Source organism: Neomonachus schauinslandi, chromosome 3, assembly GCF_002201575.2.
Source record: "Neomonachus schauinslandi chromosome 3, ASM220157v2, whole genome shotgun sequence".
NCBI classification, from domain to species: Eukaryota; Metazoa; Chordata; class Mammalia; order Carnivora; family Phocidae; genus Neomonachus; species Neomonachus schauinslandi.
Genome location: NC_058405.1, coordinates 66,050,189 through 66,067,218, shown reverse-complemented (window position 1 = coordinate 66,067,218; position 17,030 = coordinate 66,050,189). Strand labels below are relative to the sequence as shown.

The window sequence follows — 17,030 nt, the reverse complement described above, 5'->3', positions numbered from 1 at the left end:
TCAGCTTTCTTGGGTGCCCTGTGGCTCTCTTAGGAATGGAGCAACAATGAATGAGCATCCTTGGTTTCTAATGTCAGCAGACCTTTTAGAGTCTCCAAAGTTGGGTCAGAGGAAAGGTAATAACTGAGAAACCATTTAAACAGACATAAATGGTGCTCATTTTGCCTTATTGGCTTGAACTGCTTCCGAGCTATTGCCTTCTGTGTCCTGTTGAGTTTTATAACCCCTGAGAGCCGTCCATGCCAACTCCACTACTACATGTCTAGGCAATTCTTCCTTGAACATTTCCTTCCTTCCTTGAAGAGGAATGTGCTTACCTCACAAAATAATGTGTCAGGAACCCCAGAGGGCATCCAGCAAATTCTGGTCACAGAGCAGTAACCCAAGTGTTGCGTTTGCATACCACATTAACCCGACAAAAACTGCCTCTTCAAAATTTTATATTTGGAAGACAGAAAATAGGCAAGCTGACCTCCCCTTCCCTTCCCAATGTTCTTCCGGTTCTCTCACCGCTCACCAATCACCTCCTTTTTTCCTCCCTCCACCCCTTTCTGCTACGAGATCTCTCAGTTGGTAGCCAGGCAACAAGCTCAGATCTGCAGACGGTCTAGAATCCTGGCTTCTTTTCTATTTTGTACCACCTACTCCTCACATCATCTGACTGATAGATAATCTACACAAGTCAGCCATGTGGGAGTATAATGGGGAGCTTCATTCAACCTACACACCACAACACATTTCTTCCTGATGTATTAAGAAATAAGACCTCAAAAAGTTCATGGATGGAAAAGATCCTCTAAGATCTGCTTCTGTGACCAGTTAAATGCTTCTAGGCAGCAATTTAAATAACAGTGTTTTGGAAAAATAGGGAGGTTGTTTGGTACATTGCCACCAATGCTTTTATGAAGAAAAATATCTGGCCTGCAGACTCTTAACTATATACGACTATTCTAAAATACCAAAAGCTGTAACATAAAAATATGATTTTAAAGGAAGGAAAAAGGCTGATTAAATCATCATAATTAACATAAATAAAAATATAGATTTTCTTAATTGTGAAGTGGTCAAATGTCTTGCTATTCCTTTAAAAATTAAAAAGAATGTTCTTATTTTTTAAAACGAGGTAGGCAGTGTAAATGTGTGTGTGTGTGTGTGTTTGTGTGTGTTGGGGGGCACAGCCAACTCATTTTCCTGGCCACGTTGCTAGGCAACCCAGAAGGAAAAATAGAACTAGCTACTGTTTTCCAATTTGCAATAAAAAGAGTTAATTTATTCTTTGAAGTCTCTTCTTTTAGCACTTGCCATCTTTCACTTATTTCAGTATTTCCTGCATAGGAGTATAGCCAACCATTTGAGAAGAACATTAACCAAATTTGAAACAGGATCAGTTTCTAGGGATATTCTAGGCCCATTTTAACTGGGAGGGGTTATTTGATGCAGTTGCCTCCACACCAAGATGAAAGCTTCTCTCGCTAAAGCAGCTGGGAATGTCTCTGTGCATTGACATGGTACATGGATGGAGGATGTTCATTTACGGCCTAAATTTAAAAGCCTGGAAACTGAACCATCTCTGAATTATCCAGGGCTCTATTTACAACATGTGCTTAATAAATGTTTTCAGATGACGATAAACCCTTTGTCTCCCTGAAACAAATGGGATTATTTTTCCCTCTCAAGTAGATGCTTGCATTGGTAGTTTAAAAGACACAGTGAAGAATCTACAAGAGAACCACCCCTTATAGTCATTTCCCAAGTGCTGGCGATGTTCATTATAGAAGCCATTGGTCACACAGCTGCTAGTCACTGGATAGAAATTTTCTGCCTCATTTGGACAAAATCATAGTGACGCCAAGAGTACAGAGGGCAGAAGAAGCAAACTCTAGCCTCATTCTGCCAACACAAGGACAGTTGGGCAAAGCACTTTATAACCCCACAATGGAGGTCTCCACAATAAGCAAGCAGGGAGAGAAGCTCAAATCTATGGCAGGGACTCTCAGTCACCATAATTTAGTCTCAGCAACTAAGCATGAGCTTAATCCTGAATCTGAGTTTAATTTGCTCAAAGGATGGACAGGGATTACTATGCCAGATGTACTAAAGCATATACGTCAAAAGAGAGAATATTCTCGGAAAGAGCCCTATCTGTGCTATATATGGCTGCCTCCATGGAAGGGGCCTTGCTGGGTGGCATTTACTAGAAAAGAATCACCCTCCTTCCCCTTCCACCACTCAAGGATAGACACTTAGGGGACTCCATAGATTCGGCCAATTCTTCTTTTAGTAGTTCACTAATGATTCCTGTACTTTAAAATGCCAAATTAGACTGTGGCCAACAAGAAACTAATAGTGAAAACACTCAGATGGAATAGAACTATCGGGTTTTCTACCTGCAAAGTTTTTTCCAACTGAGACTCGGAGAGGATAACGGACTTACCGAAGATAACACAGCCATTTAGTGGAGGAGCCAGTGCCAAAGCCTAGGCCTCATCAAATAATCTAAACATGCTACACCTGGTGCCAGGAGGCTCTGTGGAGAAAGACAGCCAACCTGATGCCGGTGGGCCAGGCGCCAAAGGGAACGGGGTCCGACGGAGTCCCCTGCCCCCCCTGCTTTTAGACAGCGGCACGTGGACGCAACCCTGCAGGGGGCTTGACAGGAAGAGCTTCCATCTTGGATGCAGTTTAAAGTTATGGAACTTAGAAGTTTCATTTTAAAGCACATAATAAAAGAAACCAAACTAAGAATCCAGTCTCTGAGTTCAGAAGCCTCCAAGGAGACCTTGCTTATTAAGATGTTCGGTGAGCACCATCATAAAGCCTCCCAGGAGCACGTACTCCTCTCCACCGCACTTCTGAAATCCGGACAGTGGAAGGCCCTCCCTTCCCTCCTCTGCACCTTCCTCTCCTCCCCTTCCCACCCCTTTTATTCCTGCCGTGGTATTACTGGGAAAGACAGACAGTACAGGTTGGGAGGGGATAAGAATAGTATTTCTTTCCCATCCCTGAACATGGAGAAACTAACACTGTTTCCAGGAACTTTCTGACTTTGGTCTCCAAGCTCAGTCAACTTCTCTAGTATTACACAAGAAGCTAAAAAACAAACAAACAAATAAACACAAAGCAAGTAGTGATGAAAGAGAAGGTGCTCGATGTGGGTTTCATTCACAAAAATACATGTCATTTGTACCCATCCCCTGTGCCACGGACCCTAAGCCGCTCCGGACCACCATTCTGTGCCAGAGAGCAACTCCCCACCATAACCCCCTTCTCCGAAAGGACACTTTTTTTTTCCTTTTCCTTCTTAAGGAAGGCTGATGGTCAGCGATGAGGTCTAATGAAACTCATCACAACTAAGCTTGCAAACCAGTGTCAATAAAGTCTTTGCCCACTCAGGACTAAAAGAGGTGGGGTATTTAAAAGTGAGGCAGCGGGGCACCTGGGTGGCTCAGTTGTTCAGCGTCTGCCTTCGGCTCAGGTCATGATCCCAGGGTCCTGGGATCGAGCCCCGCATCGGGCTCCCTGCTCTGTGGGAAGCCTGCTTCTCCCTCTCCCACACCCTCGCTTGTGTTCCTGCTCTCACTAACTCTCTCTGTCAAATAAATAAATAAAATCTTAAAAAAAAGAAAAAAAGTGAGGCAGCAACTGTTGATTCTTCTCAGAGTTAAGCTATGGACACATACAGAGAAAATAAAAACCCTGAGCTCTAGCAAAGAGAAACAAGTCACGGTAAGTGACCCGCCACGGTCACCGCCCGCCCTCACCTGGTTATTACTTAGAGACAAGCAGTGCTCCTGGGAGCTGGTCACCTGTGTCATTCTGCAGGGAAGCTCAGGCAGGTCTTAAACAAGGAGCTTGCTTAGTTCCTTACCCTCTGCTTCCGCAGGCTTCCCGGGCTGGTGGGTGATGGGCTTGGCGACTTGCCCGAGCGTGGAGTAGACAGCTGACTACCAGGGGTTCCATTAACTAGAAGCAAAGAATCACACAGAGAAAACACGGCTTGTTAAAAAATTTTCATGACAAATCGGCTTCTCCGAGAAACAAGCAATTACAGAGGGACGTTCGCTAAAATTCCAGACACCTTTCTATGTGTGGTCCTGAAAAACAGCCTCGGGGAATAACCTTCTTCAGAAATGCACGGTTTTGCTAATCCGTGCTACATATAGCATCAGGCGACACAAAAATGCTTAAAAATGTACTTTGGACAACTTTCCTCATGAATTTATGAACAGTGCCTTTAACCGTGCCGATAGATTTTAGCCATGTGGTTAAGGTCCTGAGACATTTTCAATGGGATTCGTCCTTAATTCTGTAGTTTAGCTTCCCAGCACCACCCAGTAGGAGTAAATATCAGCACAGCTCACAAGTGATTTTCCCAGTGCCTTGTTAAAAAAGACCTCTATCTTTTTACAGTTAAGAACTCACTTCTAGAAGCTCCTGTATCCACTTGTGCCCTATGTATCCCTCTGGCCTAACTCTGAAGGACCTGCCTTCAACGGGACAAACTAATTGGCACAGACACTCAGGAACTCCTTACATTCTGTCTTCATTGCTACTGAAAAGAAAAGCTGCTTTCTGATAGGTTTAAATCACTGGAATTCTCCCGGACTCTCAAGACTTTTATACAGCAAGATCGCTAAATGCAATCAAAGCCACAGAACTCAAGTACAAGCAATTCTTTTCTCGGAGTCACATCACCTCTCGGAACTGATAACACACTCTGGAGACGTGACTTTATAAAGATATATAAGGTTGCCACTCTATCAGCCATAAACAGGACGACATTTTCACATGTTTCATATCCACAGTCAATGAAGGAGAATTAGCCACGAGATACACACACATTCTTGAGGGCGCACGAGAAACATTTTCCATGAAGGAGAGCAATAATGCATTGAACTTACCTTCTATGAGTTCTAACATGGACACAGTCTTAGTGTTTAACCTGGCAAGAGCAAGAGGCGAAGTCCCCTCTCAGCACTAAGCCGAGCACCCGCGGAACTGGGAAGCAGTTGGATTAGTTAAGGCTAAGGCTGCTCCCAGAGCAGGCTGAATGAGATGCAGGATTCATCAGCAGATGCCTTTTCTGCGTAAGGCTGACGTCTTCCAAGCAGCAGTGGGAGGTGCGGGTTCTGTCTTAGGCTACATCAAAGGTGTCAATTAAGCCTCATGCCAAAGCAGAGACACTGCAACCCCCACCCCGGACACCACTGCCTCCCGGAAGCCGAGCCCTCTCCTACTTTGCTCTGAATCACAATGAAGTGCCTGGGGGGCAAGAGGCCCAATGACTCATCCGAATATCAAAATGACAATAACTTCCAAAACCCGGTGACTACCTGGGTAATAAGTACACCCTCACAAAATTCAGTGGCCTGGTACAATGTTGATTGGGTTTTCGCAAACAATGTTGGCACAAAAACTTAGGAGGACCCAAGAGAGTGGGAAGCTCCTTGTTTTGTCATCTTCTCTAAAGACCTTTTAAAAAATGTCACATAACCCATGCTACACTCACGTGTCGTTTTGCCTTTGAAGTGTATTTAGAGACACCTTCGAAACAACAACAAACAACAACGTGGGGAGGGGTGCAGATTAAAGTAGGAAGCACTGCGAAGGCTTTAATTTGCTTGCATTGTGCTCAGGCCTCTTCATACTGGACTTCCTCCAACCTTTGGCCTCTATTAGGGGCGGGCTTGGACACAGGCAAGAACTGAGAAACTGTGGGCAGAGGCAGAATCTACAACTAACAAGGCAAGAGATCCCTCCGAGAAAGACAGGTTTTATGAAAGTCACATTTTCTTTTTCTACTTCTCCACTTGACACATACAGGCTACCCAGACTGGGGGAAAAAAGAGTAACCGGGGAAGCAAGCAGAGTATTAACATTTTTTACTTTTGATTCACTAAATTTATAAAGCTATCGGAAAACGAAGAAAAAAAGAGAAAGTGGACTCCAGGATGACAGCCTTAGCCTTTTCCAAAAGCAAAACAAAACTACAACATGTTTGCATTTGGTAAGTACCCGTTCTGTGTGCATCTCAGTTTATCAAAGACTTATTTTCTATGCACCAGTTAATGCACTTAATTAAGCCTTTTACAAGTACACTTATAAGTATATATGTATACATTAGCTCATTTAACACAATTACTATGAGGCAGGCAGTATTCTTTTACAGAAGAGGAAACTGAGGCATAAAATGATAAGCAACTTGACCAGCAAAGATGGGGACGGAGCCCCAAACCTAAACAAGACAACCAAGAATCTGCACTCTTCACCACCACATTCCCTAGGGTGCCAGCCTGCTAGCCTGCAGGGAAATCAGATAACTAAGCTAGTAATCACAATAAAGTATTTTGAGGAGGGAGGTTTTGGGTGTTGCCTCTGAAATCCTAACATACTATGGGGTCAAAGTCGCCCTACACCCTATAGAGAGGGTAATGAAACCCAACCTAAGTATTAGTAGGATTTTGCAGGTTAAAGTGGGTAGGGCACAATGAAGGAAAAGTGTTCCAAAGGCCGGGGTGGGGGGGGGGGCACCTGTTTTGTGGCTGGGCCTGGGGGAGGGAGCAATGTGGTGCATTGAAAAGACCTAAAGAAACTGGCCAGGCAGGTAAATGGAGCTGGGGGGAAAAAACCTTACAAATGAAGGTGGAGGAGTTGGTAGGGATCCCGTAATGCAGGGCTTTAAAATTCATGTTAAGGAGTTTGATTTTTATCCAAAGGGCAATGACACGCTCTTGAATGATTTTAAGCAGGAGCCAGGCGATCAGATTTGTATTTTTAAAAGCGCTCAAGAGCTCTTGCCTGTCAAGAACGGATTAGGGGAGCATAATAACGGGCTCGAGGATATCCCTAAGGAGAATGTCTAGGCAGGAGGGAGTATGGCACGTTTAAGTGTCCTATGCTCAGAGGGATGGTGTGGCTGGGTTGACGGTGGTGCCGTGGGGGCAGAGGTAAATGGAGACATTCAGGAGAGATTTCAGAGATTCAAAACTATAGGACATGGTAACCGATTGGTTGAAGAGGATTGAGGAAAGAAGAGAGGGAGTAAATTTGGAAGGACACAGAGAATTTGGACATGTCAGACTGAAAAAACTCAGGTGACATCAATTGTGCAGTGTAGGTTGGATTGAACTTTTCCTGTTTTCGATGAAGTAACTTGCCCAAAGATGAGCAACAGGAAAGATCTCATTTATGTCTGCTCAAAGAACTGCACACTTTTCCCATGAGTGGCCTGTCCTGACACGTCAGGATGTGTCTAGAACCTTTGTCCCCCATCTTCGGGGCTAAGGGCTTCTGGGTTTCCTTCTCTATCACTGGGGCGCCTCCTTCATCTAAAGCCCTTGGACTCAGGGCTTCTCCTTCTGTTGCCGTCTCTCCAGAGAGATGAAGCTCAAGTGCCAAACAAGCCATTTACAGTCAAACAGTTTTGGAACACAACCTGCTTCAAAGTCGGGAACGGCCTGTATTCTTAGGGTCAGAGTTTCTTTTTTTTGTTTTTTTAAAGATTTTATTTATTTATTTGACGGAGAGATAGAAGAGCACAAGCAGAGGGAATGGCAGAGGGAGAGCGAGAAGCAGGCTCTGCACTGAGCAGGGAGCCCAATGCAGGACTTGATCCCAGGACCCTGGGATTGTGACCTGAGCCGAAGGCAGACACTTAACCATCTGAGCACCCAGGCGCCCAGGGTCAGAGTTTCTACTCAGACTCTTCCTCTTGGCCACCTAAAAAGCATTAGCAACCTCTTAAAATGGCTCTTGACATCCAGACAATACCACACACCTTACTGTTGAATCACTGCTGGAATACATAATTTTATTTCATAAGTAAGGCTAATACAAGTATTGAGTTCAGTTGTTTTTTTATCCTGTGCTACCCAAAGTCTCTGGATGCCAAAAGAGACGGCTTTGTCACCTATTTAGTAGAACTTACTAAAAATTCAAGTAACCAATGGCATTACTTTACAGAGTAAAGTATTCCTGTATTAAAGGAGTCTGTATTTCGAAGGGGAAAAATTCAACTCCGTGTGGTTGTTTTTAAGTGGCCAAGCAGGTCTAAGGATTCATTATTTCAATCTGAAAGTCACTCCATCTGAATTCCTAAGTACTCATCAGGTCCCCTGCCTTGTACCATCAGGGTTCCCTTTATTCAGAACTATCTGGGTTCATTTTCCTTTAATCCTGTATCCCTTGCTCTTCTTGAATGAGAAAAGCTAAACTCTAGGCTGGGTTACTCACAGATCCCACGATGATCAATCATGTAACCGGACACCAAAGAGCTGTGTATGAAATCTGTGGAGCTGATTTTACCAGCCCTAGTTTGTGCCCTGCCTTTTGTCCAACCGGGCCATCAACCTGAGCCCATCAGGGACACAACAGCATGAACTGGTCACAGGACGTTACTCCTCATGAAGCGTCCAGCCTCACCCTTCCCTTTATCATTTCAGATAGATGACCCTACTCTACAGGGCCCTATAATCAATCAGCACACACAGTGTGCACAACACACAGACAGTGTCTGACTCTGTCTATTGGTCCCTGTCTCCCAAAACTTATAACTGAATATGGAAGTTACTAAAAGAACTCTAGAATTCGGAAATACGTGGCTTATTTTTACTAATTCATTGCTCCTTTTAAATGACTAGACGCATGTGTATATTAATTTGGAATGCTTTTGTGAACTTAAAGGGTTTCTTCTCTTTACAGTTTCATTCTTAAAAGTCTCAGACCACATGTGGAAGCTAAATGTTTAAATGTCTCAAACTGGTCCTGAAATCAGAGCAATCTCCAAGCAAGATTATCTAATCACAAGGTGACTTTTAATTTTTTTTAATTTAATTTTATTTTTTTAAAGATTTTATTTATTTCTCAGAAAAAGAGAGAGCACGCACAAGCAGGGGGAGGGGAGAAGCAGGCTCCCCGCTGAGCAAATGTGGGAGCCGAAATGTGGGACTCCATCCCAGGACCCTGGGGTCATGACCTGAGTGGAAGGCAGATGCTTAACTGCTGAGCCACCCAGGCGCCCCCAAGGTAACTTTTTAGACATGAACATCTACCTTGTCCTTTCCCTACCTCCTTTCTGCATGTAAGGTGGCTCATGTATTTATGCTGCTGTACTTGCAGGGATGAGAGGAAAGAACATGTTTGCACACATATGGGGTCTGGCTGTGGATTTAGGGGGCAGTGATTCAGGCGTGTTGTTGAGGAGATCCGACCACTCACCTTAGACTTTCGCTCATTCCCTGATCATGGAGGAGGCTATAGATACTCTAAAATCTCTTTTCCTAGCCCTTGTCCATTGCTTGCCACATTATTGAGAAGAAGAAGAAGAAACAAAAAGCAGATGGAGTCAAATGAGGCCAAGAGAAAACAGACAAATATCTCATGGGGTGGGGGGTGGGGGGTCGGGGGACTCTCGGGGAAAGATGCTTTTTCCTAATTCTATCTTCACAGAGGCTCGACTCATAGGTGAGGCGGACCCCTGAATTTCTCCGTTTATCTACATTTCCTTTTTTTTTTTAAGATTTATTTATTTGTTTGGGGGGGAGGGGCAGAGGGAGAGGATGAGAGAGGGTCTTAAGCAGACTCTGCACTGAGCACAACCTGATGTGAGGCTCCATCTCATGACCCAAGATCACAACCTGAGCTGACACCAAGAATCGGTCACTTAACCAACTGCACCACCCAGGCACCCCTACATTTCCTTCTTAAACTAAGACAATGGGTCCAATTCAAAGGGACTATCTACTGAGAATAATGGGAACTGGAGAGTCCACAGAAACTGTGGGGATGCAGGAAGTGACCTGGCTCTGTGAATTATTTTATTATTTTTAATCAGAAAGAAAGAGAGAGAGAGTGAGCACAAGCAGAGGGAGAAGCAGGCTCTCCACTGAGCAAGGAGCCTGATGCGGGACTTGATCCCAGGACCTTAGAATCATGACCTGAGCCGAAGGTAGCTGCTTAACTGGCTGAGCCACCCAGGTGTCCCTATGAATTAATTTTTCTAATAAATATTTATAAAAAGGCCCTTGAACACCAGGAAACCTAGGCAACTTGAATAGATCCTAGTATTTCTCAATTCACTCATCTGGTCAATTTACCCAGTACTTAACTGTGAACTTGGAAACGCTATAGAGTGTGTAAAGAACTCTTGCTCTCAGAAACCTTACAATCTAGGAGGGTGATATGATATGTCACCTACAGACCAGGAGCCAAATCAATTGTCACAGGATTGTAGGGGTGGAGAAGACCCTAAACAGTGAGGTGATCAGGGGATGTTTCACAGAGGTCATCTGGGCCAACTGGGAGTGTGCCTTTTTGACAGCTGAAGGGGCAAAAGAAGGCTCCCTGGACTCCGAAAGGTGCCAAGTGCAACAGCCCAAGGGGTATCTGTAGCAGTGTAAATTAGTTCACAGGATGAAGCATAAGTCCAGAGGAAAAGTGGGAGCTAGCGCTGGAAAGGAAGACTGTGGCCAAATCAAGATAGTTCTTCCTATGAGAATAAGGAGGTAGGACTTTTTTTTGGCATGGCAACAAGTCATGGCAACAAGTCTGACATCAGTGTGCAAAGTAGATGTAAGGGACCGAGGACCAAAGCAAGGAGGAGGCCACCTAGCAAGCAGTTTTTGTAGCCTATGGAAAATCAGAGCCCTAGAACAGTACTGCAAAGTGGGAGCAGGGAAGACTAGTGATAAACTGAATGTAGAAGGGGAGAGGGGGAAAGGAGTCAAAGATGATTTCAGGGGAAAAGGGGGAAAAATTTAATTCAACAATAAAATGGGGTCACCTGGAGACCTTTGATTAAACATTAGGAAAATGTGGGGCACCTGGATGGCTCAGTAGGTTGAGCCTCTGGCTTGTGTTCTTGGCTCAGGTCATGATCTGAGGGTCATGGGATGGAGCCCTGTGTCAGGCTCTGAGCTCAGCGGGGAGTCTGCTTCCCTCTCTCTCTCTCTCCCTCTGCCCCCCCCCCCCGGCTCATGCGCTCTCTCTCTCTAAAATAAATAAATGAATCTTTAAAATAATATAAATTAAAATTATGAAAATTATGTGTCAGCTGGGATCCCACAACAGGCTCTGGTTATTTTGATGGAACTGGGTGTGTAAGGGCACCACCTTCGATCACGGTGGATGAGGGTCCTGGGACCGAAGGGCTCTCAGCTCCTCTGGTTCCCATGTGGGCGCTTTGCCCCCCACCCTACTGGTACTGCAGGACGGCCTGCCCTTAGACTTGAACTTGGGAGTCAGCCCTGGAGCAGTTCTACAGTGACCCCCTCCCCCCAGGGACAACGTGCCCGGGGGGATGCTCTACTGCCATCTGGGCTTGCCCACTAAAATGCATCTTTCAAAGGTCACCAGTGGTGTCCTCACTGCCAAGTCCTATGACCTCCTCCCAGTTCTCATGCTATTAGACTTAACATCAGACATTTCTGGCCTCTCCCTTCATCTCGAAACTTTCTGCCCTGTGACTTCTGTAACTGCCCTGTCAAGGTTCTCCTGCCTCTTCCAATGTGCTCTTACAATTGCAGATGGTCACCATGCTTCCATGCCCATCCTTACTCTACAAATCTTTCACTGGGGTGGAGGGAGAGGCATCCTGCATTTCTAGTATTTAAATCACTACTATATGCCAGGATCTCCCAAATACCTATCATTGATTCAAATCTGACTTAAATACGGTTCCTGATTCCTAATTGCCTACAGATGTTTCCAAAGCAACTCACACTCCACACATCTGAAATGTACTTACCTACCACTCCTCCTCAATGCTCAGACCTGCTCCTCATCTCTGATTCTTCTCTCCTCTTCTGGCCTCATATCCAGTTAAATTCCTGGTTCATTTCCTTTTCAAAGTCTACCCCAGGCCCAGCATTGCTGTTTAAACTCTTTCCTGACAATTTCTTTCCAGCATGACTGCAGCAGCCTCATAGAGCCTTCCGTGGCCCTTGGCCCCTTGTGTAGCTACCCTCTCTACCACTGCACCATTGTTTCTAAAATTCAAATAAAAATCAAATCATGGTCTTACCTAAAATTCTCATTCATCCCCTAAAACCTACAACAAAAACACACCTTCATGAGCCCATGCAGTGACCACAACCAACGTGGCTACCACCATCTTCTCCAACCCTTTCCTCCAATCCATCATTCGTTTTTGTCAGACTAACAACTGTTCCTTAAATACGCTGTACACTTTCGTGCCTTTGTGCCTTACCTCACATTATTTCTTCAAGTGCTGATACCATCCTAGCAGGATCCTTCAATTCGTTAAGTCCTTTTCTCTTGGAAGTTTTCCCTGACCCCATGCATGAGATCTAACCCTTTCCTCCTCTGGGCTGTCATGGCACGTTCTACACTATTACAGTTAAGTGGTATATATAAGCTTATCTCCCAACTTGAACGCAAGAATATAAGCAACTTGAAGACAAGAACTGTGGTTTAATCATCTTTGCATCCTTGGGACCAAATACACGCCTGGAACACAGCAGATGTTCAGGAAATATTCATTTAATTAATATGGGGCATTTCCAGGGAGGAGTTCATAAAGGCAGCTGATGGAGGGTGCTGCCTGTCCCCTAGAGAGAGTGGGTCGAGATAATCGTTCAAAGCTTCGAAAAGTACCTTTGGAGACACTCACCTGCTGAGGGTGAGCACTAGCAGGAATTGATAGGTGCAGGGAAAGAGAATGGAAGGAGGACTGAGCTTTACATGCAGGAGAAAATTCTAAAAACACAAGAGATGAATCATCAGCCCCCTTGATTTTCTTGGTGCATTTTGTTTTCAAGAATTCCCTCGGGGGCGCCTGGGTGGCTCAGTTGGTTAAGCGACTGCCTTCGGCTCAGGTCATGATCCTGGAGTCCCTGGATCGAGTTCCGCATCGGGCTCCCTGCTCGGCAGGGAGTCTGCTTCTCCCTCTGACCCTCCTCCCTCTCATGCTCTCTGTATCTCATTCTCTCTGTCTCAAATAAATAAATAAAATCTTAAAAAAAAAAAAAAAAGAATTCCCTCAGAACCCCAAAGCAGCAAACGTCCTCCATAGAATGTAGAAGGCTGAAATCTACATTATAGGAAAAGACTGAGCTAAAAAAAAATAATAGCTAGCAATCTGCCTTTGAAGGTGTTTGAAAGAAATCAAAAAAAGTTGACATATTGGACTAGAAAGCTGATTAAAATTCTCTTTGCTTCCCCAGCTTGATTTCTGTCTTATCTGCATATGTTGCATAAAATATTTTTATATAACTGTAAAAAAAGCAAATTTGAATAGCATAAATAAGAAAACTGCAGGATTTCCAGAGTCACATACAAGTGTGAAGTCTGGGGAGGACAGAATGGTGCCTCAGTCATGGTAGAAAGTCATTAACTAAGTCACCCAACTTTCCCTCTGTCAAATGTTTACCCTTACATCTCCAGTACCCAGCACTGCTGGTCAATGGTGGAATCTCAACGCATATTGGCTGAATGAACAGTTGTTGCCAGGAGGGTTCCTACCTTAGACTATAGACTTATAAAGGGCAAGAAAGTCCATCAGCTCGTGCTTGAATTCATGGCACTCACTGGGGCTCCATTATGTTTGCCATTGGCTTCTACACAGAGAGAGTCTAAACAGGTGTTATCTTACGATAAAAAGATGACCATCCGTTTAAATGGGAATAAAAACTCTAAAGCAAACAAAAAAACCACAAAGTTCTTCTAAGTGATCCATGAAGAGGTCAAAATTCTGAAATCTGTAAGTTTTAAGGAGAACTGCAGTAATGAAAATTCAAGGTAGGTAAATGTGGTTTTCTTACACTTTTAATATTAAGAAAACAATATAAAGCAAAACTGAACATTATCCGTTTTTATAGAAATAAAATTGATGCATAGTATACTTTTATATTGGAGATATTTTGTTATAACTTCCTTGTGCAGATAAAGGAATTTGTTTAAAAGAATTTCACTTTTAAATTACACATTTTATGAGATGTCTGTGTTCCAAAGATAAACACACATGAATAAAGATTCAACCCATATTAAACACTCTTTATGATACCCTTATATATCCTTGTTTCTTTAAGAAGCAACTAAAAACCACTTTTCCCATTTCTTAGTGATAATTGCATTCAAAGTCTTGGCGCACAATTATCTGGGGGCTCATTATTCTTCGTGAGTGTTATTAAGGCTCCTGGTTTCTCTTTTTTTTCTAGTTCCAATTGCCTTTTCAGATTCTCTCTGTTAAGGAGAGTAATAATAATTCAACAGGTATGTGAATTATGTTATCTATAAATTATTTAGGGGGCTTGACCTGTATGCTTCTTGAGAATAGAGACTGTTTCTTTCATCTCTGCATTATTAGTGCCTAGCAAATGCCTAGCAGACCTGCACTTGATATTTCTGAATGTGTAAATGAACACCTTATATTAATAAATCACTTCTAGCTTCCTTCAGTTCCAAGAAGAAGAATGCGTAAGGGACGAAGAGAAGATTTATAGAGGATTCTCACTCTTGTTCTACCACTGACTTACACAGGGAAGTTTCTGTCTACCACTGACCATACATCATGAAGTTGGAGCGAATCATTTCACCTCCTGGAATGCTGGTCTTGGGACTAATACTTAGGCTTCTCTTGCAAAGTTATGTTGTTGTAAATTGCAATGTTAAACTAGGTACTGTATTAGTGATTTCCTGGAGATCAAATCTCTCATAAACAGAGGTGAAGAAACCGATATCGAGGATGGCCAGCCTCCCTTGTCTGGAGCACCAGCCCCAGGTGCCAGCCCTGAGCTGCCACGATTAACTGTCACTCTAAGCCAAGCAGTACCCCTAGCCCTCGCTGCTTCCTCATTTCTAAAAACAGGCTATATTATTATGTAACAGATGATATTATCCTGTCTTGATTGTAGTTGGAAGATGGTTAGGAGAATCAAAAGAAATCAAAGATAGAAAAATCCTATGTAAACTCTGATGTCATTTAAATATGTTAACAGTATTACCATGAACAGCAGCATGGCATGAAAACTGAGCAAATCTTAACTGTATACTATGCAATAATCTCTGTATAACATAGGATGATGAACACTGGAAGTAGAAATTGAACAACTGAAATAAAAATCATTTCAAACTTTGAGTTGATACTTTACGGGGAGAAACAAAGATTCTTTAATGTTAGAAAGTCAGGTTCATGGTGGTAATTGGGTTTGGGGCTACATCAGTGCTTAAGAGGTATGAAAGTAAAATTATTCACAGTCTAGTCTTTATGATTTCTGAAAAACAGTGAACAGACCATTTTAAGAAAATGGAGATGCAATTAATTTGGAGATAATTCAGTCTCCTTTCCACTGGGTTTAAGAGCCACAACTTGAGTGGACCTGAGAGTCGTTTTGTTTTGTTTTGTTTTGTTTTGTTTTTTTGGAGCTGGGAGTCTTAAGCAAGCACAGTGGAGGGGACTGAGGCAGCACTTCCCTGACATCTAGCAGCTGTGTTTGCCCAGAAAAGAAATGGAAATACCACTGCACTTCCTAAACTCTGGGTCCAGGGAAAGAGAGTGGTCTTGGGAACATTGATAAAATCCACAAATCTGTGACTGGGTATTGCTGCTCTGTAAACCCTCTCTAAATTAGAATCATCCAGAGGAAGGTGATAAGATTTGGTAGCAAGTCAGAATCAAGAGAGGGTCATTGCATATTATAAGCTGTTACACAACCAAGAAATGGTTGCATGGCGTACTTTCTAGATCAAAATGCAAAACTGTATATGCATAAAGGAATCACGTTAAACAAAATACGATCAGTGCCACTTAATTAATTTTGACCTAGAAGTTAAAAATACCTTGAGTGAAGTTTAATTTTAGAATGGATTCGGATTCCACTCTCTTAATGTAAACGATGTTACCCAGCATGGCACACCTATCATAAATTCCAGGTTAGTGCTGGTCAAATCAACCAGACTTTAACTAGAGTTGAAAGGGCTCAGGGGAACACAAGAGAAATGCTTGTTTGAAAAAAATCTATTGATTTTGAGGTTAATGCATCCTACCGATCTTAAACTTCTAAAAAGAATAGTTACAAATGTTGGCAGTGATGAATATACATGCATTCATTACATTTGCCTGTCTGCTTTTTAGAGTTTCTGAAATTACTTTTGGTAAATTATAATTCATCTATATTTATAAGATTATAATTAGATATATTAGATATATTATATTTATGAGATTTATATAATCTTAGAGATGCTGAGTAGTGATTATGTTACCAGTTAATTCTAAAGTGCAATAATTTCCCGTATTCATAATTATCTTTTTAAAATTAGATTCATGATTCTTTTTTGTAAACTCAAATTTTAGATTCATTTTTGGAGTAAAACAGGTTTTTCACTATTTGCAAGGTTATTTCTGAGTCGCAAAAACTCTCTATGTTTTTCTCTTGTATTCCCTCATTCAATCTTGGCTGCCACAATCAGACAGAAAGCGTGAGGACACTTATTTTGCATCTGTAGTAGAAAACTTAGCAGCAGACCATAACTACTCCAGATCTCATGATTCTGTTCTTTGACATGTGCACAAAAATTTGACTTATCCCCCTTCCTTGAATTGTGAGGACAAAAGAAAAAAAGAAAAAAAAAAAATTCTGCCCAAACCTAGGAGCACTTCACTGCCTGCCTACAGGTCTGAAAAATAAAACCTGTTAAACGAATAAACAAATGAAAAAGCAGAGCTAGGCCCATAAATACAGAGAACAGACTGATGGTTGCTAGAGGGAGAGAGTTGGGGGATGGGCAATACGGGTGAAGGGGAGTGGGAGATACAGGCTTCAGTTATGGAATGAATAAGTCACGGAGATAAAAGCCACAGCATAGGGAATGTAGTGAATGGCCTTATAAATAGCGTTATCTGGTGACAGATGGGAGCTACACTTGTGAGCACAGCAGAAGGTATAGACTTGTCAAATCACTATGCTGTATGCCTGAGACGAATGCAACATTGTGTGTCAACTCTACTTCAATTAAAAAAATAAAACTAAACCAACATTTTAAAAACTGTTAAAAACAACAAAAAGTCAATAGCT

At 42.8% G+C, this 17,030-nt stretch overlaps 1 protein-coding gene across 6 annotated transcripts in view; it reads right to left on the bottom strand.

Annotated features, from left to right (window-relative positions):
- Positions 1-17,030, bottom strand: part of DCLK1 (doublecortin like kinase 1) — a 338,663-nt gene that overhangs the window by 72,156 nt on the left and 249,477 nt on the right. For 3 of the 6 annotated variants that reach the window (XM_021678288.1, XM_021678289.1, XM_021678292.1), the window contains exons 1-2: positions 4,902-4,920; positions 3,869-3,963 (exon numbers count right to left, since the gene is read on the bottom strand). In XM_021678288.1, coding sequence (XP_021533963.1) covers positions 3,869-3,963; positions 4,902-4,920 — 114 coding nt within the window. Of the gene's footprint in view, positions 1-638; positions 642-3,868; positions 3,964-4,901; positions 4,921-17,030 lie in introns of those variants that run through there. The other 3 variants (XM_021678287.1, XM_021678290.1, XM_044913200.1) reach the window with 2 other exon arrangements.